This window comes from Puma concolor, chromosome E4, assembly GCF_028749965.1.
Source record: "Puma concolor isolate L17-30 chromosome E4, mPumCon1.1.hap2, whole genome shotgun sequence".
In the NCBI taxonomy this organism is placed as follows: domain Eukaryota; kingdom Metazoa; phylum Chordata; class Mammalia; order Carnivora; family Felidae; genus Puma; species Puma concolor.
In genome coordinates, this window is record NC_141683.1 from 69,563,822 (window position 1) to 69,589,497 (window position 25,676).

The window sequence follows — 25,676 nt, forward strand, 5'->3', positions numbered from 1 at the left end:
AGACCGTGACCTGAGCTGAAGTCGGACACGTAACCGACTGAACCACCCAGGCGTCTGCCCCAAGGCCTATCATGTTCGTAAGTCCTCTGTGCACTTAGATGTAAAAGCTTCAACTTCAGCCAAACAGAGATGCCATTAAAAAAGGGGGGCTACATCACATGTGATGATCATGAAGAATTTCTGACATGCAGGAAGGATCTGGAATCACTCTGTTTTAGGAATAGAACGTAACATCGGCATAAAAAGCACTATCCTAGGGGCACCTGGATGGCTCAGTTGTTAACCATGTGACTCTTGGTTTCTGCTCAGGTCATGATCTCAGTTCAGTAGTTTGAGCCCAGCATAGATAGGGTTCTACACTGACAGGAGCCTGCCTAGGATTCTCTCCCCTCTCTCTGCCCCTCCTTCTGTCTCTTTCTCCCTCTCTCTTGGCCCCATCCCCGCTCACACTCTCTGTCCCTCTCTCTCAAAATAAACAAATAAACTTAAAAAAAAAAAAAAACCCACTATTATAATCTACCTTTAAAAAAATGTTACCTCTTGTTTTCTACAAGAATGGTGGATCTATTCATACCCTGCATTCATCTCACTTTCTCCTGCACACACACATAAGCAGGATATTTTCCTCGACTGACACATCCCTCCTCCTCCTCTCTCTGCTTACCTTTATCTGATTTCCACGAACCACATCGAGGCTTCGATCAATCCTTACCTCTTGTGAACTCTCAATCAGACCAGTCAACAATGACTCTATCTTCCTTAAGATTCTGTCTGTCCTAATTGTTTGGCATTTAAATGGACACTTCTTTAAAATATCTCTCTTGCCGGCGATAATTTCATTTTGAGTCTGCATTTATCTTACCTGGGGACATAGTAAGATCCTCGAGAGCAGACACCACGTATTACACTTCCTTTTAGTCTCCACAGGACACAGTACAGTGCTGTGCGCATAACAGGTACTCAATAAATAACTGACGTATTAATGCTGAGATGCTGTAGGCTTTATTATTAAATTACAGAGAGCCACTCGATTACCCCACTGAGTACTCCAGGGAGCTAACTAATCCAAACAAAACAAAATGTCTTACTGAAAGTGTTTTCTTGATTTAAAGTATTTGCAAGGGTTGAAGATATTCTGAACAATTTGGTCTTTCAGTAGATAAAGGCACAAATCTCTAGGCTATGATGTACTTTTGCAAAATAGCTACCACAGAAGAAGTGACAGTGTTTAAAATACCTTTATGCACCTTGTCTTTTAAAGTAGCAGCCAGACAGCCTGGGGACTGAAATAATTACCTGAATATTCCATGAAGAATTTGGGGTTTTTTTCCTCGTATGTTTAATTCTGTTTTAGCATAATGGATATTAACTAGTCAGAAACAAACAAACAAAAAAAACAAAAAACTCCCTATATCTATAGCTCTTCACCCAGAAATTCTAACAAATGTATTGTGAGTCAGTAGCTATGGATATGTACAAAGATTTAGCCACGAGATTGTTCTTCAAAGTGTAGTTTAAATACCGAAAACTAGAGACAAATGTGCTTAACGGTAGTGGATCAGTTATACAAGTTAGGGTCTCTAATCAATCTATCATTAATGATCATGTTACAGATACACATTTACACACAGAAAAGGTCAAGATATATGATTAAATGGGGGGAAAAAGTGAGTTACAAAACTCCGTGTGTTACTTTAAACCGAACATATAATAAACAAGGATACCTGGAGGAGAGCCCATGAGTCTTCCAGAGACGTCTGATCCTGGTAATTTCCTCTTTAGAATTGGGACGATCTTTTCATCGAAGTACTCCATTGCCATGGAGGAAATATCCCTTAACTCTTGAAGTACTTCGTGAGCTCGCTGAGGGGCTCTGGTAGAATTGACGTATCTCAACACACGATAAATCTCGTCGATCACCTAAAGTAAAGAGTTCTCGTTAGCACTTTCAAGTTTGCTTTTAAAAGGCAATGGCCGAGTAAGGAGAGAAGGGCCGGCCCCTCCTCCGGTCCCCACAGAGACCAGAGGGCTGGGCTTGCTCTAACACTCCCCGAGTTTCATTCGCACGTTTCTACAGATCCTCCGTATCAGGCGCTGGGGCCGAGCGAGCATGAATAAAATACAGCTCCTGTTCTGAAGGAGACGGCAGTGAAACCGGGCGACACATGGGTGGGGCACGAGCTGCTTCGCTCCGGCCCCAGACCACCCCCCACCCCGGCCCCAGTGCCTCCCATAGCCCTTTCCTCTCGCTGTCGGCAGGGGCTCGATCCTCTGGGTTCCGTTTCCGTAAGACCGGCTGTGGACCGGAATGAGGTGTCCCCAGACCCCACTTTCCCGCGATCCCAAAGGGTGGCAAGAGACTCCTCCCTTCATGGGGAATTGCCAGTGGGGGAAACACAGGCCTGGCAAACACGGAGGAGAAACCGTTCCGACCACCCTGGCTCCCAATTCTCTTACTGGAACCGTAGCTGAACCTGCATTTCCACCCTCAGCTTTCATCCCTAGAACGAACTGATAAATCACACCTGTCAACTCATTCGTACCATATTCTCTTTAGTGTACGTGGGCTTTTAAATATATTGTGAACACGAGCTATCTCCTTCCATTTGCTCAAGTCTTCCATTAGGGAAAGTAAACTCTGGGGGTGCCCGAGGGGCTCAGTCGGTTAAGCATCTGACTTCGGCTCAGGTCATGATCTCACAAGTGAGTTCGAGCCCTACATCAGGCTCTGTGCTGACAGTGTGGAGCCTGCTTCGGATTCTCTTTCTTTCTCCCTGCCCCTCCCCCACTCGTTCTCTCTCAAAAATAAGTATTAAAAAATTTAAAAAAATAAGTGAATAAAGATACATTAAAAAAGGTAACATTTCTAACTTTGACTACATACAGATTATTTTAGTCGAGTGGGATAATTCATGTTTTCAGTAAAATTAAGAACATTCTCTTTCCAAAAATTATATGCAAAGGACAAGATGAAGGAGGAATGACCATGGCACGCCAGCCCCACAACGCTTCTCCCATTCGGTTACCAGTGGCTGCAATGGCACTTATTAAGAAAACACGGTATTTACCCAATTTTCACAATATTTCACTTTCTCATTGGGTTTAATTACTTTAGCAGCAAGAATGTAATGGCGGAATGAGTCTTGAGGTCTCCTGGAGAGATCACAGGCCACAGGTTGGTCACTTAAACTCTCTTATTTTAGTAACTTTTGATTTTCTACTTCTTAGCAGATCATTCCTTCAATCTTCTTTTTCTTTTTCTAGTAATCTCTACACCCAACGTGGGGCTCAAATTCACGACCCTGAAGTTAAGAGTCATGTGCTCCACTGACCGAGCCAGCCAGGTGCCCCCGGTCGCTTAAACTCTTACTGGCTGTTTCTACAGCTTTCAAATGTGCCACATGCTGAGTCCTACCTGAGCGTGAGATGATAAAAATAATGAAAATATTTTAAAAGTAGGATACATACCAGATATGGTGAGGGACCACCATATTTTTAGAACATGCAGCTCACTGTGTCGTGCTCATGTTTACTTCATTTCATTTGTTTTCAAATTTTTATTTAAATTCTAGTTAACATATAGCGTAATACTGGTTTTGGGAGAATCCAGTCATGCTCATGTTTCCACTGGCACAGCAGTAAATGACATATTATGGATACGATTTAAGTCTTCAGACTCTTGTGAGGGAGAATTTCTATCTTGTTTAATCCACTGTTCAGCAAAGTTCCTATCAGAAAACTGAACCTCATGTGTCATTTTTTCTCACTTTCCATCTTTTTGTACTTGAGATCTTTTTCCCTTCTACTCCTTTAATCAAACACTTTTGTTCATAGTTTAAAATCTGAAGTGCATTTAAAATTTTCTGAAGATTTGTACGTGGCATGTGTTTGTATCCTTTTAAAATTTCTCTTAGAATACTAGTCAGTTTCAGAGGCACCTGGGGGGGCTCAGTCGGTTAAGCGTCCGACTTTGGCTCAGGTCGTGGGTTTGAGCCCCGCATCAGGCTCTGTGGTGGCAGCTCAGAGCCTGGAGCCTGCTTCGGATTCTGTGTCTCCCTCTCTCTCTCTGCCCGTTCCTCACTTGTGCTCTGTCCCTCTCTCTCAAAAATAAACATTAAAAAAAAATATTAGTCACAATTTCTTTTTTAAGTTTTATATTCTTGTATGGTTTTCTCAAAGGTGTTTTCCCTGTTTTATTGTGTTTTGTATCAGTTTGGTGATTCTTTACTCTCTGTTCCCATTTAAGACCGGAGCACACAGACGGCTCATAGGAACCCCTTGGTCAGCAAAGACAGCGGGTGGGGTGGCCACAAAAGTCAACGTGAGAACAGACTGATTCTTCTTTTTTTCTTTCTTTCTTTTTTAAAGTTTATTTATTTTGAGAGAGCATGAGCAGGGGAGGGGCAGAGAGAGAAGGAGAGACAGAATCCCAAATAGGCTCCGCACTGACAGCGTAAAGCCTGACACAGGGCTTGAACTCACGAACCGGGAGATCGTGACCTGAGCCAAAATCAAGAGTCAGACCTTAACCGACTGAGCCCACCAGGCACCCCCTCTTCTTTTTTCAATGTAAAGGCTCGGGGACTGTTTATATTTATTTTGGGACACGTACAGTAAAGGGAAGAAATGCTCCTAAATAACACTGATTTTTAAGAGTGTCTTCATGTTAAAATCAATTATAAAAAAAACAAAAAAACAACATTCTGGAAACATTCGATAAACTCAAATTGAAGGCTATTTCTCAAAACAAGGGACCTGTGTTCTTAAAAAAGGTGAAGATCGAGACAACACAGAAGCAGCACAGGGGACTACTCCCGGGGGGGGGGGGGGGGGGGGGCGGACACTACTGTCCCAGGGGAGACATTAAGGAGGTAAAGTCTACGCGTGACCCCAGGCTGGGTTCTGGATGGAGAAAAAGCAGCAGGGAGGGTTATCGCTGGATCAGGGATGAAATCTGAATGTGGGCTGTCGGGGAAGTGTTACCTTATCAAGGTTACATTTCCTGATTTTTGTGCTGCTCAGTAAGAGAGATGTGCTTTCTCAGGAAATACATGGAAATACTTCAGAATAAAGGATCACAGTATCTCCACTATTTTCAGAAAAAAAAGCCAGATTCAGAGAGAGAGTGAAACAAATGGGACAGACAAACAGTAAACAATTGCTGGATGTGGAAAAGAGACACACAGGAGCTCAGTGTGCGATTCCTGCAATTTTTATGTGAATGTGAAACTGCATCGAGACAAGTTACCAAAATGAGAAGAGATTAAAAAATGCTACCCCACTAGTCCCCCGCCGCCTCTCCGGCCAAAACACTAAAAACAAACCAACAAAACCTAATACATAGATTTGAAGTTTGTTCGGGGGAAATCTAGACTCATGACCTCGCATCATCACTTACACTGAAAATCCTGACTTTGGGGAACCAGCATGTTTCAGCAAAAGTGTTTCCGGGGCCCCTAGTAATGCTTAAAAACAGGGACTTGTCCCTGTCTTTCTCCTTCCATGTCCCAGAACGGTTAGCTGGCCTCTGCTCACTTGTGTGCCTCAGCATGTGTGAACTGCCAACACGGACCATGAACTTACTGTAAGAAGTGGGACTTCCAGGTCAGAAGGCTTGAAAACCGTACGCGGGGGTAAGCCCGGTATCTGCAAGCTCTCAGTTCTGAGAGAAGATGAACGGAGGACCAACAGAGCGGTTGGGGTCGGCAGCTGTGGCCCTGGTGGACCCGCAGCGGTCTCACGGGAACACAAGCACACACGTGTCCTCCCCGAGTGTCGTACACGGCTGTTCCCCAGACAGGAGGAGCTGTGACAGACCATGTGGCCTGCAAAGCCAGAAACACGTACCGCCTGGCCTTTTACAGGAAAACTTTGCGGATCTCTCCCCAGGGAGGACAGTGGCAAACTCCCAACTGCTCTGAACTCTTTAGAGATTTTCTCCTAATGCCGTTACCGGTATCGTCCCGTCCAGAGACGCCATCTTAACCCCCTTCCGTCAGACCTGGTTTTTCGCTCAGTAGAAAGGCAATGACCTAGCTGTGAGGAGTTGGAGAAGGGACCTGTAGGCTGAAATCATTTTTATTATTATCTTATATTTTCTAGAAAGAGAGAGCAAGAGTGTGCGAGCGGGGGAGGGGCAGAGAGGGAGAGAGAGAATCCCAAGCTGGTTCCACGCTGTCAGCTCAGAGACCGACTGGGGCTTAATTTGAGCTCGTGACCTGAGCCGAGATCAAGAGTCAGACACTTAACCGACTGAGGTCCCCAGCAGCCCCTAAATCATTTCTAAATATAGACTTGCAACCCAGCCTCCTGTGTCAGCCCCACTGTCGCCGGTGCCTGGAGCTTTCCAGAGGCTGGCTGTGCAGACAGCGCTGCCTCCCGGCTCCCCACTGCCCAGCTAGGGTTTAAACTCCTCCGCTCTGCCAGGCCTGCTGCCACTGGTTCATGTACTTTCCAGCTCCCAGACTTCTGGTGCTCCGCTCTCCTGACCTCGCTCTCACGGGTCTCTGTCTTTTCTTCCTCTTTAAAATTAGCTCCTTCGCTATCTGAGCAAGCTTTGGGACAGGTCAGATGTAAACATGTATTCAGTCTGCCATCCTGGACCTACCATTTGATGTAAAGAGTAAATCTGCTCTTTCGAGAATAATTTTAACAAAGCTTTTTTTCCAGCCGTTAGTGTAAAATCCCAAAACTCTGATATAAATCAAGTGTTCTCATTTAAACTGCAATGTTGATATGACCCAGATTCACTTAAGTAGCTCATGAAAGAGTAATTTGCCAATGAACTGCTTACTATAGACCTGAATTCTAACGAAGTGCATATGTTCTATACAAACCAGAGAAATGAGTTCCCTTATAAATTATGAAAACTCCTGAACTTTTTTTTAAATTTTTAATTTTTGAGAGAGAAAGTGCAAGTGGGGAAAGGGCGGAGAGGGAGAGAATCCCAAGCAGGGGGGATCAAACCCACAAACTGTGAGATCATGACCTGAGCTGAAGTCAAGAGTTGGACGCTGAACCAACAGTCACCCAGGCGCCCCAAGATGGCACTTTTAAAAAACAAAATAACCCGAGATGAGTTAAGCGCGATAATAAGAACAAAACTCGTTTGTGTTTTCTGGTGGGGTTGTCTGTCAGGTTTACAGGAGGAGCAGTAGTCAGGGTGAGTTTCTGTGAGGGCACGGGCACTACTAGGAGAAAATGGTAAAGAACACAACCGGGAAATCAGAAGGCTCGAGTGCAGCTTTTGTCAAGCCCTGCACACTCCCTGCACGCTCGCCAGGCCGTGGTTCTCTTCCCACCGGAACATGAGTCCGTGCACAGACGAGCGCTCTGCGAATCCCAAGTGGTTCGCGAATGTAAGAGGAGGGCAACGGCTGGGGACAGGGCCGGGCGGACAGCTGTACCCCAGGGGAAGCCGGGCACCGGGCTCCTTCGCACCTGCTCTCCCGCGGGGGGCGCAGAAAGGTGCCCAGGGCCTACTGCACCTGAAAACCGCACACTTTCTTGGCCGTGGCTGCCTCGGCTGCTGTTCTGCTATAGAAACGGAGCGAAAAGTCAACAAAAACTTGCAAAAACCAGCAGGACTCATCTGGATCTGACCTTATTCATTCAGATAGCAAAGACCAGCATTCCAATTCTGTGATCCTAGTCACTCAGAACCAAGACCGGAGACATCGGTAAAGGCCAGACACCGACCAGCTTCGGCTCTGCAGACCACGTGCACTTAGCACAAACTACTCCACTCTGCTTGGTGACGATTGGCTGAATCGGTTTTGAGGTTATGAAAACTGTAAGATGTTTCTTAAATATCCATATTCTTAACACTGAGACATGCAAAAAAAAACCCAGGAGACTGTAGGGGACAACCTATGCTAGTTCAATGGACTTCCCAGAACACTTCAGTGTTAAGGCCTATAAAGCAGATCTGGACAAAATCTGGCGTAAGAATCAGAATCTGATGTTTCCGACTGGTCACCTTCTACAGTTAAGTACCCCACAAAATAATCTGTAGCTAGTACGTGGGAAGTGAGATATACTGAAGAATATTCCAGGGGTGCCTGGATGGTTCAGTTGGTGAAGCATCCGACTCTCGAGTTTGGCTCAGGTCATCTCACAGTTCGTGAGATTGAGCCCCACGTCAGGCTCTGTGCAGGTGGTGTGGAACCTGCCTGGGATTCTCTCTCTCTGCTGCCCCCCCCCCCCCACTTACTCAGTCTCTCTCTCAAAATAAATAAACATTAAAAAAAGACTATTTCAAATAAAATAAGAAATGGAATCCCTCCCATAAACTCACAGAAAATTGAAACTGAAGAAAGTATATAGAAAATATTACCAGTGTTCATGATCCATGGAAATGACAGAAAAAAAATTTTTTTTTTTTTTAAATTTTACTAGGTTCCAACCACAGTAAGGGCATCTCTTGCTACTATCATTCACTCTCCACGCCTTCCACGCACGACAGATACAGACTGCGCCTGAATTTACTCTCCACTCCAGCAGCGAGAGGCCATGCCGGAGTTATATACGCTGCAGTACTTGTCCGCAGCAGCAGGAGTGGTACATGGAGGGCTGGAGTCTCAGCTACCTTGGGGACAGTAAATATGCCAGAGGAGACTTACACCTGTTAAACAACTCTCTTCCTCAGCCCTGTGTGTGCCGCTATCCAGTGACCATCTATTCTTACCAAACCTGGAAGTTTCTGAGTTGTCTTCAGGAAACACTTCTCAAACACGACCACACTAGCCTGTCCCTCCCCCTCCCCCGACCCCCAAACTATAACAGTTGAAGGTGGGGAAGACACCTATCTTGTTCGCTGCTGTTCTTAACAAGGAGTACAAAGCTCACAGATGTGTTCTTCAGCATGAACTCTTTTTTTCCTTCATATTTACGGAAACAGTGTATTAACTGGGGTGCAGTATAAACTTCCTACCAAGCTTCGAGAGCACAGCAGGGCTTCTGCTGTTCGCTTCCTAACGTGAACCTTGAACGTGAAGATCACATACGGGACGTATTTATATCAGTTACGGTACTGAAGCTAAACAAATCCATTCACAGAAACTCAGTCCAGAGAGGCAGGAACAACTCGGACGCTTCAACAAACGCTTTCTAGTAATTTCAGCTTAAGCAGAGCGACCAGCTGTCCTACGTAAGCAATCCTAGTTTACCTTTCCTGGGATGAAGCAACAGAGATTGGAATCCACATACTTCATGAAAGTCATATTTAACAGTGAGAGCCTTGTTTCGACGGCGGCAAGAATGTCTGCGTGGCGAGCTAACGAGTGGTTTCTTCTTTCTGACTCCCTCCTGTAATAAAGGAAAGCATCATGAACGAAGTACTGCGGACCAAAATGTCAAGCAATGAAAATGCCTTGGGGCGCCTGGGGGGCTCGGTCGGTTGAGCATCAGACTCCTGATTTCGGTTCAGGTCCTGATCCCAGGGTTGCGGGACTGAGCCCTGTGCTCGGCTCTGCACCGAGTGTGGAGCCTGCTTAGGATTCTCTCACTCAAGTTAAAAAAAAGAAGAAAAAAAAAAAGCCTTACTGAAACAGTCTGAACATTTACATGTTACTTCAGATCTCTATAGTCGGGTCACCATTTAACCATAACTAACGATCAATGAATCGCTATATCCAGAAATCCCTGCCGAAGACTAGTACGCACTGGTGAAATACTTGAAAAAAAATGTTAGTTTCTTTGTGTTTTGGCTATATCGAGCCGAATGGCCATTTGAATCAGAAAAATCAGGTAAAGGAAAGAATTACAAAGGGACACAGAGACAAGTGAACTGTATGTTTTTACCCATAAAATCAGCTCACTTAAATTTTTAAAGTTTCACTGGGAAGTAATTCACATGTAAAATTCGCTTTTAATGTGTATAATTTAATGCCTTTTAGTATATTCACAGAGCCGTGCCCCCATTAGCACGATTTAACTTCTCGACATTCTCACACCACAGAAAGAGGGCCCATAACTGTCATCAGTCACTCCTACTCCCCAGCCCTTGGCAACCGCTGGTCTCCTTTCTGTCTCTCTGGATCCGCCTATTCTGGGCACTTCAGATATCTGGAGTGGTAGCGCCTGCAGCATCTTGTGTGCGTCTTCCTTCACGCAGCACGCTTCCCCCGGCTCGGCTGCGTTGTAGTGTGTACCCGGGCTTCGTTCCTTTCTGTGGCCGACTAATATTCTATCATATAGACACGCCACCACTTTGATTATCCGGTCATCGGCTGATGACTTTTGGGTTGTTTCCACTTCCTGACTACTATGAATGATGCTGCACTGAATGCTCGTGTCCCAATTTTTTTGTGTGGCTATGCTTCCATTTCTTTTAACTATATACCTAGGAGTGAAATCGTTGGGTCCCATGGTAATTCTATGTTTAACCTTTTGAGGAACGAAGTGTTTTCGCAAGTGGCAGAACCAGCGTACGATCTCACCAGCAATCTGTGAAGGTTCCGGTTTGTCCACATCCTTCCCAAGACGTTTTGTCTTTTCTGTTTCAGCCGTCCCAGTGGGTGTTCAGTGGTATGTCAGCACTCCGCTGGGCAATGCCCTGCTGACCGATGATGCTGAGCCCCCGTACGTGTGTGCCGGCCTTCAGTTTATCGTCTCCGGAGAAATACCTACTAAAGCCCTTTGCCCACATTTAAATTGGGTTATTTGTCAGTGGATTAACTCAATTATGTTTCTTGTTGAGCTCTAAGAGTTCCTCGCACAATCTGGACACAAGTCCCTCATCAGATGTATGAGCTGCAAATATTTTCTCCCCTTGTGTGGGTGGTTTTTTCACTTTTTGATGTTGTCCTTTGCAGCACAGTTTAAAATTTCAATGAAGTCCAGACTTTTTTCTTCTGTTACTTGTGCTTTTGGTGTCCTAGCAAAGAAACCACTGCCTAATCTAAGTTTATGGAGGTCAGGACCCTGTTTCCATCTAAGGGTTTATCGTCCAGCCCTGACGCTCACACTTAGATCTGTAATCTATTTGGACTTCATTTTCGTAGACAGTGTGGGGAAGGGGTCCAAGTTCATTCCTTGGCGCACAGACACCCAAGTGTCCCAGCGTCATCTGTGGAAAACATCACTTTCCCCACTGAGTGGTCTTGCGTCCTTGTTGAAAATCAACGGAGTAAACGTATCAGGATCTATTTTCCATACTCTCAGTTCTGCTCCGTTGGTCCATATGTCTGTCTTTGTGTCGGCAACACACTGGTTCGATTACTGTGGCTTTGCAGTCAGTTTTGATACTGGGAAGAGGTAGCACTCTACCAACTTTGTTCCTCCTTTTCAAGATTGCTTTGGTTATTCAGAGTAAGAACTGCAAGACGAACCGGTCATTTTCTGCAAAACAAGATGACTTGGATTTTGACGGGACTTGCAGTGAATGTGCAGACCAGCTTGGGGAGAACTGCTGTCTTCACAGTATGAAGTCTTCCCATCTGTGACTGTGAAATGTCTCTTTCAAGTCTCTTCAAATCCCCTTTACCAATGTCTTCTGGTTTTCAGGGGACAAGTCATCTTTTGTTACAGTCATTACATACATCTTATGCTTTTTGATGGTACTGTAAATGGAACTGCCTTTTTTAAAATATATTTGAGAGAGACAGAGACAGAGCACGAGAGGGGGAGGGGCAGAGAAAGAGAGAGGGAGACCCAGAATCCGAAGCAGGACCCAGGCTCCGAGCTGTCAGCACAGAGCCCAACGGGGGGCTCAAACCCACAAACCGCGAGATCATGACGTGAGCCAGAGTTGGATGCTTAACCGACTGAGTCACCCAGGTACCCCTGGGATTGGTCCTTTCTTTAAAGTGAGCTCTCGCCCGATGTGGGGCTGGAACTCAACCCCAAGACCAAGAGTCACATGTTCTACCAACTGAGCCCGCCGGAAGCCACCCCCCTTTCTGAGTCTAGCTGACACACAGTGCTACATTCGCTTCAGGCGCACAGTGTGGTGATTCAACGTCTCTGTACCTTATGCCACGCTCGCGGCAAGTGGAGCTGCTGTCTGGCACCACACAGCGCCGTGACAGTACCCTTGACTAGAGTCCCTGTGCTGTGCTTTTCATCCCCATGACTTACTCATTCCGTAACCAGAAGCCTGTATTGTATCCCCCACTCCTGTTCATCCACTCTGTCCATCCCTGCACCCTGGAACGGTTTTACTTTGGTTTTTGGATCATCTATTGCTAGTACGTACAATTACACAACTCCTTTTTGTGTATCGATCTCACATCTTGTGGCCCTGCTGAACGTGTTTATTAGCTCTAACCATTAGTGGACTCCTTATGTACGCGATCACATACGTGTCAGATCACGTCACCTATGAAAAGAGAATATCAATTCTTCCCTTCCAACCTGGACGCCTCTTATTTCATCTTCTGGCCTAACGGCCCTGGCTACAACCCCCAATAAAATGTTGAACAGAAATGGTGGACAAACGAGGGTCAAAATCACTTACTGTGATCTGGGTACCCTTCCCTACAAAAATCTGGAAACCGTGTAACACGTCAACTTACCCAGATTAAAAAACAAAACCCCAAATAAACAGGAGTGCCTAGCTGTGACTCCTGATCACAGGATCATGCGTTTGAGCCCCATGATGGGTGTAGAGATGACATAAATTCCAAAAACATAAACAACCAAGAAACGAACAAAAACCCCCACTTGTAAATTACTGCCGTCACTAGCCACAGCGTACCTTGGAAGTTGTGCTTTAACTTGTTTCTGACATAGATTGTGGTATCTCTCCACTTTTAGAAATCCCTGATTCAACATTCTCTGGCAGACCAAGTCCATTCTTTTACAAACCTACAGGAAGGAAGAAGGAGAAAGAATTTTAAAAAGTAAAAACCAAATAAATAACAATTAACCTAGACTCCTGTCAGCTGCAAGTGCTCTGTGCTGATGCTGCCCGCTTGTTTGCCGTCTGAATCTTTGAATCAGTATATACGGGCGAATGCCTCACAGTTTCTAACTCTTGCAACATTACGTTAAGAAATTAATATTAGTGTAGACAAGGAATATTTCACCTTTAGCTATTTGTTGAATGTTCTGAATGTATCCCCACCACTATGGTCAGAACTATAGTCATGAAGATCAACGTATTCAAAAGGTTTTTAAACTTTTTTTTTTTTAAGTTTTTGAGAGAGCGCGCAAGCGGGGCAAGGGGTAGAGAGAGAGGGAGACACAGAATCGGGAGCAGGCTCCAGGCTCCGAGCTGTCAGCACAGAGCCCGACGAGGGGCTCGAACCCACAAGATGTGAGATCATGACTTGAGCCGAGGCTGGATACTGAACTCACAGAGCCACCCAGGCGCCTCTCAAAAGGTTTTTCCAAGTTTGAAAAAAGAAAATTCTCCTTTAGCTAAAAATGTGTATTCAAACTTAAGTCCAACCTCTCATAAAGTTTATATCACCTATAATCAGAATGAGAATTCTTATTTATTTCTACCAGTCAGGGTTAACTACAGAGAGTTAGTCTCTGCTAGACTACCATAGTCTCCATGACATATTTTAACATATGTAGCAGAATCCTGAATATTTTGAATCTTTGAGGAATACTGTGCTTTTTATAGAGTAAAAGCACAAAATCACAGTCAGAACATCTAAAGTGGAGCCTGACTTCTACACATTCTTGAGCAAGTCAGCTACCGTGTGTAAAAGGTGGGCAGCATCTAACTCCCAGGGAGATCATTAGGATTAAATGAAACAATAGACGCTAAAATCACTTGGTAAACTCTAAAGTACTATGTAAAGATTACATTAAATAAATTTTGTTGAACTTAGTACTAATTTGAAAACTTTGTTCCATAGATGCTAGATTTCTGCGACATCCCGGCACCTTTGTTATCCTAACAAAACCTGCTACACAAAATCCATTTCTTCTTTGATCCCTGAGAATTTGGCAGTGACTCGGCGCCATCAACTTGAACACCAGCTCTCACTACATAGTGTGGACACTGAGAGTGCACGACACAGGTAAATCTGTACCAAGGCCAAGTCAAGCAGGTGGGCTTGTCATGTGCTTCTTCCCATCTCTCGTGGTGCCCAAGCACAAACGCTGGACAAACCCTTGTTGAAACGGAAATGCTGATGAAATCCTTGGTGTCTGTTTTCCCCTGAGAACACAGACACACAAATTCTGGCAACCTGGACAATGAAGGCTTTACTGCTCTAGTACTAAATACTATGGGCTTCCTAATTCACAACACGCCAGATGAAATGTGTTAAGAAACACTGCTTTTCAATTTGAAAACAAGAACAGCAAATTTTAAGTACTGAGTAATTCTTAATAAATGGTATTTTAAAATATGGTGGGATTCTACCCCACCCTTCCTTTTTGGTAGAAAGAGGGCACAAGTGAGCGAAGGGCATAGAGAGAAGGAAGAGAGAAGCGGGGCTCATGCTCACCTGATGTGGGGCTCGAACTCACAAACCACAAGATCATGACCTGAGCTGAAGTCTAATGCTTGACCCACTGAGCCACCCAGCTGCCCTGGAGGGATCTGTTTCTAACTAAAATAAACCAACTGTCAACATACCTTCAATGTCTATTAAAGAAAATGACAGTAATAAAAACAATACGTATCAAGATAACTTTTAACGTTTATTTTTTGTAATCTCTACACCCAACGTGGGGCTTGAACCCACGATCCCAAGATCAAGAGTCCCATGCTCCCCCGACTGAGCGAGCCAGGTGCCCCAACATAAATAACTTTTAAAAAAAAAATTTTTTTTTTCAACGTTTATTTATTTTTGGGACAGAGAGAGACAGAGCATGAACGGGGGAGGGGCAGAGAGAGAGGGAGACACAGAATCGGAAACAGGCTCCAGTCTCTGAGCCATCAGCCCAGAGCCTGACGTGGGGCTCGAACTCCCGGACCGCGAGATCGTGACCTGGCTGAAGTCGGACGCTTAACCGACTGCGCCACCCAGGCGCCCCCATAAATAACTTTTAAAGGAAAAATAACTCTTCTAAAAGTATCTAGTGAGTTCCATTTTTGCAAATCTCTTTGATATGTGGCTTTAGAGGAAGTAAAATATCATATCTGCTTCTGTATTCAATCTACTGAGATATTACCTTGGAAAATCCTAGAAAACATAATATACAAGGATACATTTCATGAACTCTCGGTTTGCTGACATCATCTAATGTCGCAACAGCTACTGGAAAGCTCTGTCCACTTGTGAAAGAAGGCGAGTGAAAAATGGGCAAGAACAGCTTAGTAGTATAATGAAAATATTTTAGATCTTACAGACTCCTTCAAAGGGTCTTGGGAACCGCTTTGGGATCCAGGACTAAACCTGAAGAACCAGTGCTCCATTCAAGAGGACAAAGGGCCTAAAATAGAGGTGTGGCCCGTGCGAAGGCACAGGGTCTGGAGTGAATACGCCACTGAGCAAATAGTGACGACAGAGCAGATGTGCAGGCAAAGCTGAGTGAAATACTTGGAGCAGAGAAATCAGTAATGAGAAAGAACTTTAAAAAGACTGCCCATTTTGGGAAAGATCTCGTATGGAGAATGGTCATTTTCTGTAAGCAGAACATCTATTAGGACCAAAGATGTGGGTCCAGAAAATCCATGAAGATGAACCCCCAAAGAAAGAAATGGAAGATAAGAAAATAAAGGCTTATATACAGAGTCTCAACATTTTAAAAAAGTGTTTATTTTATTTTTGAGAGAGAGAGCATGAGCAGGGGAGGGGCAGAGAGAGAAAAGGGGACAGAGGATACGAAGTGGGCTCTGCTCTGACAGCAGAGATCCCAACACAGGGCATGAACTCACAAACCGGGAGATCATGACCTGGGCAGAAGTCAGATGCTTAACGGACTGAGCCACCCAGGTGCCCCTCAAGTAATATTTAATGTTAAAAACTGGTAAAAAGATGGGGCATCTGGGTAGCTCAATCGGTTGAGCGTCTTGCCTCTTGGTTTAGGCTCAGGTCATGATCTCATGGTTTGTGAGTTTGAGCCCCGCATTGGGCTCCATGCTGACAGTGTGGAGCCTGCTTGGGATTCATTCATTCATTCATTCTCTCTCTCTCTCTCTCTTTCTCTCTCTCTCTTTCTCCCTTCCTCCCTCTTCCCCTCCAGGGTGTTCCTATCAAAATAAATAAACTTGAAAAAAAAAAAGCTGGTAAAAAGAGAAAACAGGAGGTCACAAAGACAGACAAATTGGAACAGCACCAAAAAAGCTGAAGTCAAAAATATTTTAAGCATTAGTCAATACCGTAGGAAAAGATCAGCCTTTAAAGTGGTATTCTTTCTTTCCTGGATGTTTGATAAGCATGGACTGACCAGTAGCACAAAAACAAAGATACAACGGATCATATATCTTTGTGGAGAATTCAGAAAGAAGCAAAGTGGCCTCTGAACAGTTGGGCCCCGAACAACACAGATTTGAAGTGCACGGGGCCACCTATACATGCATTTTCCTTTTTTCTTTTTGTGGATAAATTCAGTACAGCTCTGTAAATGTATGTTCTCTTCCTTATGATTTTTTTTAAAGATTATTTAACTGTAAATAATTTCTTTTCTCTAGCTTACTTTATCATAAGAATAAGGCATATGATATGTGCAACACCTGAAACATGTGTTAATGGACTGCTTATGTCACCGGTGAGGCTCCTGATCAGCAGTAAGCTATTAGTAGTTGAGCTTTTGGGGGGGGTCAAAAGTTCTATGTGGATTTTCAAATGCATCGTGGTTGGTGCCCCTAACCCTTGCGTTGTTCAAAGGTCAACTGTACACTAATTTCCCCTGCGATACCTGATTATGTATGCTAGCTTGTAATGCAAAATTGTCTCATTTAAAATATAGCTTTATACATATGGGTAGTTTAAGAATTTCCCAAAGCTAAGAGAGCCAAAGCATAGGAGACTGTTAAAAACTGAGAACAAACTGAGGGTTGATGGGGGGTGGGAGGGAGGGGAGGGTGGGTGATGGGTATTGAGGAGGGCACCTTTTGGGATGAGCACTGGGTGTTGTATGGAAACCAATTTGACAATAAATTTCATATATTGAAAAAAAAAAAAAGAATTTCCCAAAGCTAAAGGGAAGAGTATTTATTTCCCTGGTTTATTAAAACAAAACAAAAATCCTAGCAATTCAGCCATTTGCCTAAGACAGTAAAATACAATTCTGAAGTCTAATATACAAAGATGATGACTCTGTCAAAAACTACCATGACATTTATAAATCAGCCAAAACCTACACTATCAATATAGAAGGGAGCTGATGGAATATCAGCCTCTAATGGGGACATTTGGTTTGGGTCCCTCTTGCTGTCCCACTTTGAGAGAACAGATGTGGTTTTTCCTTGTCAAGTACTTCAAGATTTAAAATGCCACGTTTATCTTTTTCATCATTTTCTAACATAAGTAGTAATGAAAATTTTTCTTCACTCTGTTTAGAAATCTTTTCTCACATGTCGTGCCACCACGGTCCTTGACGATGCAAGACACGTACGCCATCAATGTGTGCGACCCACAATTTCCCTGTTAAACCTAATCTTAATATCAAAATCTTGGCTGATTCTAAGATGCATATTTTTGCATATTTTAACATTTGACATTGGAAATGGTCCTAGAATTATAACTGGCAGCATTTCTTCTTCAGATGTCTTAGAATGCCTTGGAATATAAAATGGTGGACTTCTTTGATTTTGTTTAAGATGTTATAGAGACTTTAAGATGCTACCAATCTAACAAAAGCTCTTCTGGCGGGGGTGGGGGGGAACATAAGCACTGCTACACAAATCTACATATAAGTTGATCAAGACACATTCTGATTTCAAAAATGTTAAAATCTGAAGCTGTATCTTACAATCAAGGAAATATTGTAATGGAACCACATTTTTCATGTACTTATTTCATGGTCTACATTCTCAAGTGAACTGAATACTTGATGTTTTTCTCCAATGAATCCAGAAGCTATTACCAAAGATTAGGCTGCTTACTAATAACCCTCAAACTGGAAGGAACTTAAGACACCAGAACCTTCAGTGAGGACATGGAGACATTAAGAAATTATGTAATTTGCACAAAGTCACCACACCATTCAGTGGCAAAAGTAAAATTAAGAATTCAGGCTTCTAATTAGTATCTTCTTAAATTTAGCAATCGGCAGCATAGAGATGGAAATAATCACCCTAATTACTCTCAACTGATTGCAGTCTCACTAACACTGTCCTGCGGCAGGAACTGTCAGCAGCGGCCTCAAGTAGGACTTCTTGAGCAGGCAACATGAGGTCTCAAGGACATCGGTGGGTGTTCTCCCCACAGTGCTGAAGTTAGAGAGATGGCGCTAGACCAAAATCTTTCTAGAATTCTTCCAAAGTTCAAAAACCAGAAAACAATGAGACAAATCTGCACTGTAAAACATTTTATAAGCCATCTGTCCTGATTCTTCAAAATGCCAACTGCGTGGAAGAATGAAAAAAGTAGGGAGAATGTTCTAAAGAGACAAATGTTTTATTAGATTCAAAGCACTTATCATCCACCAAAAAAACCAAAAAACCAAAAAAACACTATAAGGACATTTTGGGGACAATTGAGAAATTAAAATGTAAAATGTAATTTTAAATCCCTGGAAAGTGATAATAGTGTGATTACAAAAAGGACAAAAATGTCATTTTATTTGCATTTTACTTTCAAATGGTTTAGTGAAATAAATAATCTGTGTGTAGATTTAGAGAGGGAGAGAATGATCAGACAACTGAAAGAGATAAAGCAAATGTGGCAAAAAGTTAATGATGGGTAACAAATCACTTAAAAATTGTGCTTCCACAGTATGGATTATCTAATACACAATACCATACATATAAAGAGACACAGAGTTAATTATGTACTAGAATCACAACTTTTACATTTTTTGGGTATCCCCCGTAGATGTTCACTTGGAAAGAAAATATAAATTTACTATTAGACTGAGCAAAACAATTAGGAAGAAAAGCCTGTTCCCAGGATTTCTATAATGCCTCCTAAAAGCCAAAGAGAAAAGCTTTTCTGGGGCGCCTGGGTGGCTCAGTCAGTTCAGCAATCAATTGTTGATTTTGGCTCAGGTCATGACCTCGAGGTTCGTGGGATCGAGCCCCGAGTCGGGTTCTGTGCTGACAGCGCAGAGCCTGCTTGGAATTCTGTCTCTCCCTCCCTCTCTGCCCTTCTGCCGCTCACTCTGTCTGTCTTGCTCTGTCTCTTGTTCTCCTGCAGACGGCTACTCACTAACTATACACTAGCTTCATATCATCTTATCAATGTTTGTTATCATTAAGAGTATTTTTCTGAGCGCCTGGGGGGCTCAGCGGGTTAAGTGTCCGGCTTTTGCTCAGGTCATGATCTCACAGTTAGTGGGTTCGAGCCCCGCATCGGGCTCTGTGCGGACAGCTCGGAGCCTGGAGCCTGCTTCGGATTCTGCGTCTCCCTCCCTCTCTGCCGTCCCCTGCTTACGCACTCTCTCTCTTTAAAAAATAAATAAACGTTAAAAAAAAAAAAAAAAAAAAAAAAGACAATTTTTCACTCAAGCTTCTTAAAATGCTCCTAAATTAAAACATTTTCTCATCTTGTCTGTTGGAGGTAAATACGAAGCAGCTCACATTTCAGCTCTGCTATAATTTGTACAGAAAATACATTCCCCTCACAACAACATTTATGTTGTGTTCGTCACACAGGGCAGCGAAGTGCTTTTTAGAACGATTCAGGGGCGCCTGCGTGGCTCAGCTGGTTAAGCGTCTGACTCTTGGTTTTGGCCCAGGTCATGATCTCACGGTTTGTGAGGCCGAGCCCCGCACTGGGCCCTTTGCTGACAGTGCAGAGCCTGCTTGGGATTCTCTCCCTCCCTCTCTCTCAAAGTAAGTAAAAAACTTAAAAAAGACAGAGAGAGAGAAAACGATTTCATTTATTCAACAAATATTGAATACCGATACAGAATCACAGGCTATGAAGGATCCCTGATGAAAGGGTATAAAGAGCCTAAATTCAGTGCCCGACCGGCCCTTCCGGAGACAATTCCAACACAACACGCAAGAGCAGCAGTGTTGTAGGGGGAACTCCGAGGAACAGGAGGGGGTCAAGTTCAGGCAAGAATCCCAGAGGCTTTCCCGAGGTGCTAACAGGACGGTGTACCCCGAAGACAGGCAGGAGCGGCTGCAGACAGAAGAGGCGTGCTTGCAGGACTGGGGTATCTGGGAAACCCAACAGCTCGACGATGCTGGTTTCATTTTTTTTTTTTAATTTTTTTTTTTTTAACGTTTATTTATTTTTGGGACAGAGAGACAGAGCATGAACGGGGGAGGGGCAGAGAGAGAGGGAGACACAGAATCGGAAGCAGGCTCCAGGCTCTGAGCCATCAGCCCAAAGCCTGATGCAGGGCTCAAACCCACGGACGTGAGATCGTGACCTGAGCCGAAGTCGGACGCCCAACCGACTGAGCCACCCAGGTGCCCCAACGCTGGTTTCAATCAACCTTCGTGGAAGACGCTGGAAGGAGGTGCCCGGGAGAAACCTCTTGCAAAGGTGATCTTTTGCTCCTAGTCTCAAACGTCAAGAGATTGGACTGTACGCACAGGCCATCCTTTGAAGCTAGCACCTTCTCCCACCCCGCGAGAACCCACACACCCTACATGTGGGGCGCGCAGGTGCCTCTGGCCCCGGTCAGGAAATGATGACACGAAGGGGTGCGGGTTGTTTCCTGATGTCTTCACCTGCCCCCCCCCCCCCAAAGTTGTCCACGCTGGAGCTTCTCAAAACAGCTTCTTAAATCTGGCTGGTCTGTGACATGAAAAAGGGCAAAGGGAGGGGGAGCCTGACCATTGCCGTAGGTCATATGACACGCCACACAATCCTCTTGCTGCTCTGATTAGTCACCCTGCTCCAAGCACTTCGTCACACTGTATGTCATTTTTGTTTCCGCCAGGAACGTTCTTTCACTGTTACTAACTGGACAAAAACTCATCTTGAGGAAGCCTCTCCTGAATAACCTCAACATTCTTGTATTTATCATCTTTGCACTTGTTATCTGCCGCCTTGTAAGTATGCTCCTTCTGTTTTCATGATCCTGCGGGCAGGCTTACTGACTGAAACCCTCTTTCAGACTAGAATCTTCAGGAATAATGAATTGTCCCCCACATGTTATAATCATGTACTTGTACTTAAGTACCTGGTAATAAAAATAACCTAATGATGAGATGGGGAGGGGGGAGCCACAAATCAGCAATACAAAGAATATATTCTCTGTAACACCGCAACAAAGAGCAGTGGTTCTCCAAGTGTGCTCTAGGGACCCCTGGGATCCCCAAGATCCTTTTGAGAGTCTGTGAGGACAAACTATTTTCCTAATACCAAGATGTAACTTGCCACTTTTACTCTCGTTCTTTTATAACATATAGTGGACTTTTCCAGAGGCAACAGGACACGTGATAACATTTTTTGACAGTTGATGAAGTATGTACTGTCTATTCCTGTGTTCCTGTGTCTTCTAGAATTTTCTAAGGTAAGCTCTTAGGTTCTCAATAACTTTTAAGAGTGTAAAGATGTCCCGCATTTAAAAAAAAAAAAAAAAATGTTACAGAACAACAGAGATGAGGAAAACAGCTTGGCTATTAAAAAATAAAGAATAACTTTCTCATTTTCCTTTGTATTTTCTACCAATCAACCTTCTCTGTGACTACACTTTTCTAGCATATTTGAACACAAGCTGGAAAAGGAACTATAAATGGGGAACAGATTTAAGTAGCTAGAGTGTCTAAGGCAATACCTTGGGATAAAGTACATCTGCATTTGGTTACCTACCGAAAAATTTCCTTCTAGATAACGAGCAAGCCTTCTGAATTTAACCTTTAGTCGTACTTATGACCTGAACCGCTAATAGGATTCCATTAAATTTACAGGAGCTACGCTCAAACCGCACAGGAAAAATCTCCTAGGATCTCGCTAAAACATCTTTGAAAATGCCTGCCACATTCGTGATTCAGTGAGTGAGAACACCGTGCTCACCAGTCGGAGCTCTGCGCTCAAGCCTGGCTTAGACATGCTCCCTAACAGGGCAGGAACTCACTTCTTAACCTTTGCTACTTGTTTCAAAAACTCTCAAACTTGTCAAGGGGGCCTAGGTGACGGTCTAAAGCTGCATCAGCACAAATCTGTCTGATCTACTGGAAAAACAACTCAAAGTACAAGTTTTGTCATTTCAAAAGTTCTATTTGGCCAAATAATTTTAAGTATGTTGGAAGAGTTAAATATTTAAAGAACTATTTCTGTGTAACCAGGATTTCCAGGCTCTGGGCATATTTTTGGAGTAACAGTCAATGGCAGGGAAACCCCAACAATTCAACAGGCTATTTGCACAATCCCTTGGAAGTAGCCAGACTACAGAGTCAAATTTAAATTATTCGTGGTCACAGGAAGCAAAGACTACACCAACCAAAGTGCACAGAGAATTCGAGAATGTTATTTTAGCAATTTCAACGTTTTGAGAGCAAATCTTTTGTGCCTGTTCCCTAATTTTGGTGCTAACAGTTACAGTGGAGGTCCTAGTAAGGCAAGTAACCTGGGAAGGAAGAAAAACCCCAAATATCCCAACATCAACCGCTGGGTAGTTGACATTTAGCTTTACGGAAGCTAATTCTGTTCTTAATTAATATCGCTCTCTTCAAAGCATATCCAGCCTTAATTCCATGAAACAAACAAACAAACAAACAAACAAACAAACCCCACACACTTAGAAATGAAAGGAGCTAAGAAACTGATGCTCCAGATAACACTGAAGTTCCTGGAGTTTTTGGCAAACAGTTCTTTAGGTACAAACGGCCACTTGGCTAGAAAGGGCATGTCAGGCACCCCCTGCACCCGCCACACAGCTTCTAGACTGCCAATTTCATAAAGACCACAACTAAATTAATGCTGACATCTAGTGGCAAGAAAGCATCTTTCTTTTATAATGCTACCTGAATTGTGCCTTAGGACACCAAACCAATGACTCTAAAACCAAAGACATTTCCAAATCCCCACAAAAGATTATCCGCTTAATCTAAGAATCATCTACTGATCTTAAGTAAACAAAGGAATTTCCTCATTACTAAGCCAGAGGGAAAAAGCACCCCTCTTTGAGACATAAAATTGGCTGCAGAACCTTTTGGGATGGGGGTGGGAGTGATGGTGGGGCAGGGGACGGTAAGGGACTCCCTATGAAAAATCCTTGTTTGAGACCACAAATCGTATCCTTAAAAGCTTGGGACAGTGACTGCTTAAGAATGCAGCTCAGTATTTCACTGGAAAGATGTCACTTATCAATAAACTGGGATGCATTTTAACTCTGTCCCGTAAGAAGCTAGTCCCCCCCCCTTTAAAAATGCTTTTAATTTCTAAAAAAGTGAACGACTGAGAAAGGAACCCAGTGTCCTCCACACCTACAGAAGTGTGACGGCGCCAAGCTCTACAGAGCCATTGTCTGGCTCAGAGGCTCGACCCGCAGACACAAGACAGGACGGCAGGAAGCCTGATGGGACACCATGCTTTACCAACCCGAGGGAATGCTGGAGATTCCACAGGGACTTCCAGGGTGCCATGCTCTGGGAACTCGGGGACAACCAGTTTTGAAACAGCACTTTCCAGCGGAAGAATTCTCCGCCCTGCAGCCCGGGTTGGCGAGAAAGAACACCGGCCGTCGGTCTTAATCAAAATTCGTCCACTTTCCTTTGAGAAGTCTGGTCTCCCTCCCACAGCGCGGTCATGGCCAAGCCGGAGCTGCAGGTGTGAACGCGGCCGGTCGACGGGAAGCTGCCGCGCACAGCGCATCCAGAAGTCCGTCTTTGTCCTCTCAGAAGCCACCCCGAGCCCGGATTTCGCGTCGACACAGAACCGGTCTGCAGTCCCTTCAAAATGTCCACCTCCTTCAACCTCCTTCCCACTTGGAGACAAACCCACCGACAGGAAGCACAACCTCTCCCTCAACTGAGCCGTTCGTCAAGCCCTCGGCCGAAGCTCGGCGCGCGGTAGGGTCCTGACGGCACAGATCGCGGAACCTCCGCGGCCGGGGGGGGGGGGGGGGGAGGGGGCACGGCGTCCCCCAGAGCCGGCGGCCGGGGGCCCGGGGTCACTAGTTAGGAAACGGCCGGGAGACCCGGCGCGGCCCAGGGGTGGGGAGGGTCGGGGCGAGGCCCAGCCGGGCTTCGTCACCGGCCAGCCGGAGGAGGGGGGTGCCGGGTCGCGTTCCCGCCCCTCCGGGCGCCCACCGGGGTGGGGGAGGCCTGACCAGCAGGGAAACCTAGGGAGCGGAGGGGGGCACAGTGCGTGATCCCCACCGACGAGCCGAACCTGGCGCGGCCCGGCCTGGGGGCTGGAAGGTGGGGCACAAAAGGCGGCGACCGGAGCCGCGAGGTCGGCGCTCGGGCGCGGCGGCGGCGGGACGCCCAACTCCCGCCCCGCTTCCCGGGCCCCGCCGTCCCGACCCCGCGGCAGGAAGGGGGGCGACCCCGCTGACCGGCGCCCGGACTCCGCGTCCCGGAGCCGGCTGCGCCTCCCTCCCCGGGGACGCGCTCGCCTCTCCGCCCCCTCCCCAGACCGCGGCCGGCGGAGGGGGCGGCGGGGGTCCCGCGGGGGCCTCACCAGGCGGAGCTGGCTAATTTCGTCGTAGGACATAAAGCTGAGGATGTTCTCGATGGCTACGATGGGCAGCGCCACCAGCGTGTTGTTCTGAGGCAGCTGGTCGGGAGCCAGCGGCGGGGCCGGGGGCGCCTGGGAGCCCGGCTGCTGGGCCGGGGCCGGGGGCGGGGGCGGCAGGCGCTGGGCAGAGCCGGCGGCCGCACAGGGGCCGCCGTCGCCGTGGCCGCCGCCTCCTTCCTCGGCCATCCGCTCCTCCGACGCCGCCGCCATCTTGGGGGTTTGATGCCTTCCCCCCACTGCAAGGGGCCCAGGGGCGCTTCCGGTGCGTCACTTCCGCCTGGGCGCGGGGCGGGGCGGGGCGCCGGAGGGGCGGAGCCTGCGCGGGGACGCGCGGAGGGAGCCGCGGAGGTGGCCGCGGCGGTCGCAGGTCTTCGCGGCGGGGAGGCGGGGTCGGGCCGTGTCCGCCCCGGGAAGGCGACCCGAAGCCGCCCAGGGCCGGAGCGCGAGGGAGCCCGGCCGGTTGAAGTGCTGTCCCCCGGAGCGCGTTTCTTGGCGCGCCCCCTGACGCGGGACGGTGGCCACAGTGTCGCCTGAGTGCAGGTGGGACGCGGCTCAGAGTCGTGGTTTCCGCGGACCCAGGAGTGATTCGTTTAGGCAGGTAACAGGAGTGAGGTACTGATTACAACCAGCAAGTGGAAGAATCTTGAAGACATCAAGCTAAATGACAGAAACCAGGTCCAAGGGACAACACTCTTCTGGAAGTCTGCAGCCTAGTCCGTGGCGCGGAGGGGGCGGGGAAGGGGGAAGAGGGAGGGGATGCAGGAGAGGGAGCTGCTTCCTGCTGTGGGGCTGGGGTGCTGCTGGTGATGGGGGGGGGGTTGCGGGGCCGGGGTGCTGCTGGGTGACGGCGGGTGCGGGGCCGTCCTGTTGGGTGATAGGGGGTGTGGGGGCCGGGGTACTGCTGGGTGATGGGGGGTGCGGGGCCGGGGTGCTGTTGGGTGATGACGGGGTGCGGGGCCGGGGTGCTGCTGGGTGATGGGGGGGTGCGGGGCCAAGGTGCTGCTGGGTGATGGCGGGTGC

General features: G+C 46.1%; 1 protein-coding gene and 2 long non-coding RNA genes across 4 annotated transcripts in view; 2 read left to right on the forward strand and 1 right to left on the reverse strand.

Annotated features, from left to right (window-relative positions):
• LOC147572788 (uncharacterized) overlaps positions 1–14,594 on the forward strand; it is a 29,618-nt gene extending 15,024 nt beyond the window's left edge. Inside the window, exon 3 of the long non-coding RNA XR_015246057.1 lies at positions 13,812–14,594. This is a non-coding gene — a long non-coding RNA (uncharacterized LOC147572788). The remainder of the gene's footprint in view (positions 1–13,811) is intronic.
• The window catches only part of FBXO28 (F-box protein 28), a 30,058-nt gene extending 5,162 nt beyond the window's left edge, over positions 1–24,896 (reverse strand). Inside the window, exons 1-4 of one of the 2 annotated variants that reach the window (XM_086693926.1) lie at positions 24,600–24,896; positions 12,698–12,807; positions 9,168–9,306; positions 1,725–1,920 (exon numbers count right to left, since the gene is read on the reverse strand). In XM_086693926.1, the coding sequence (XP_086550052.1) occupies positions 1,725–1,920; positions 9,168–9,306; positions 12,698–12,807; positions 24,600–24,866 (712 nt within the window). In that variant the 5' untranslated portion in view covers positions 24,867–24,896. Of the gene's footprint in view, positions 1–1,724; positions 1,921–9,167; positions 9,307–12,697; positions 12,808–23,516; positions 23,995–24,599 lie in introns of those variants that run through there. The other variant, XM_086693925.1, reaches the window with a different exon arrangement.
• On the forward strand, positions 20,823–22,159 carry LOC147572789 (uncharacterized). Its single transcript, XR_015246052.1, has 3 exons — positions 20,823–21,022; positions 21,396–21,486; positions 21,884–22,159. It is a non-coding gene; the product is annotated as an uncharacterized LOC147572789 (long non-coding RNA).
• Positions 24,897–25,676: the final 780 nt, after the last annotated feature.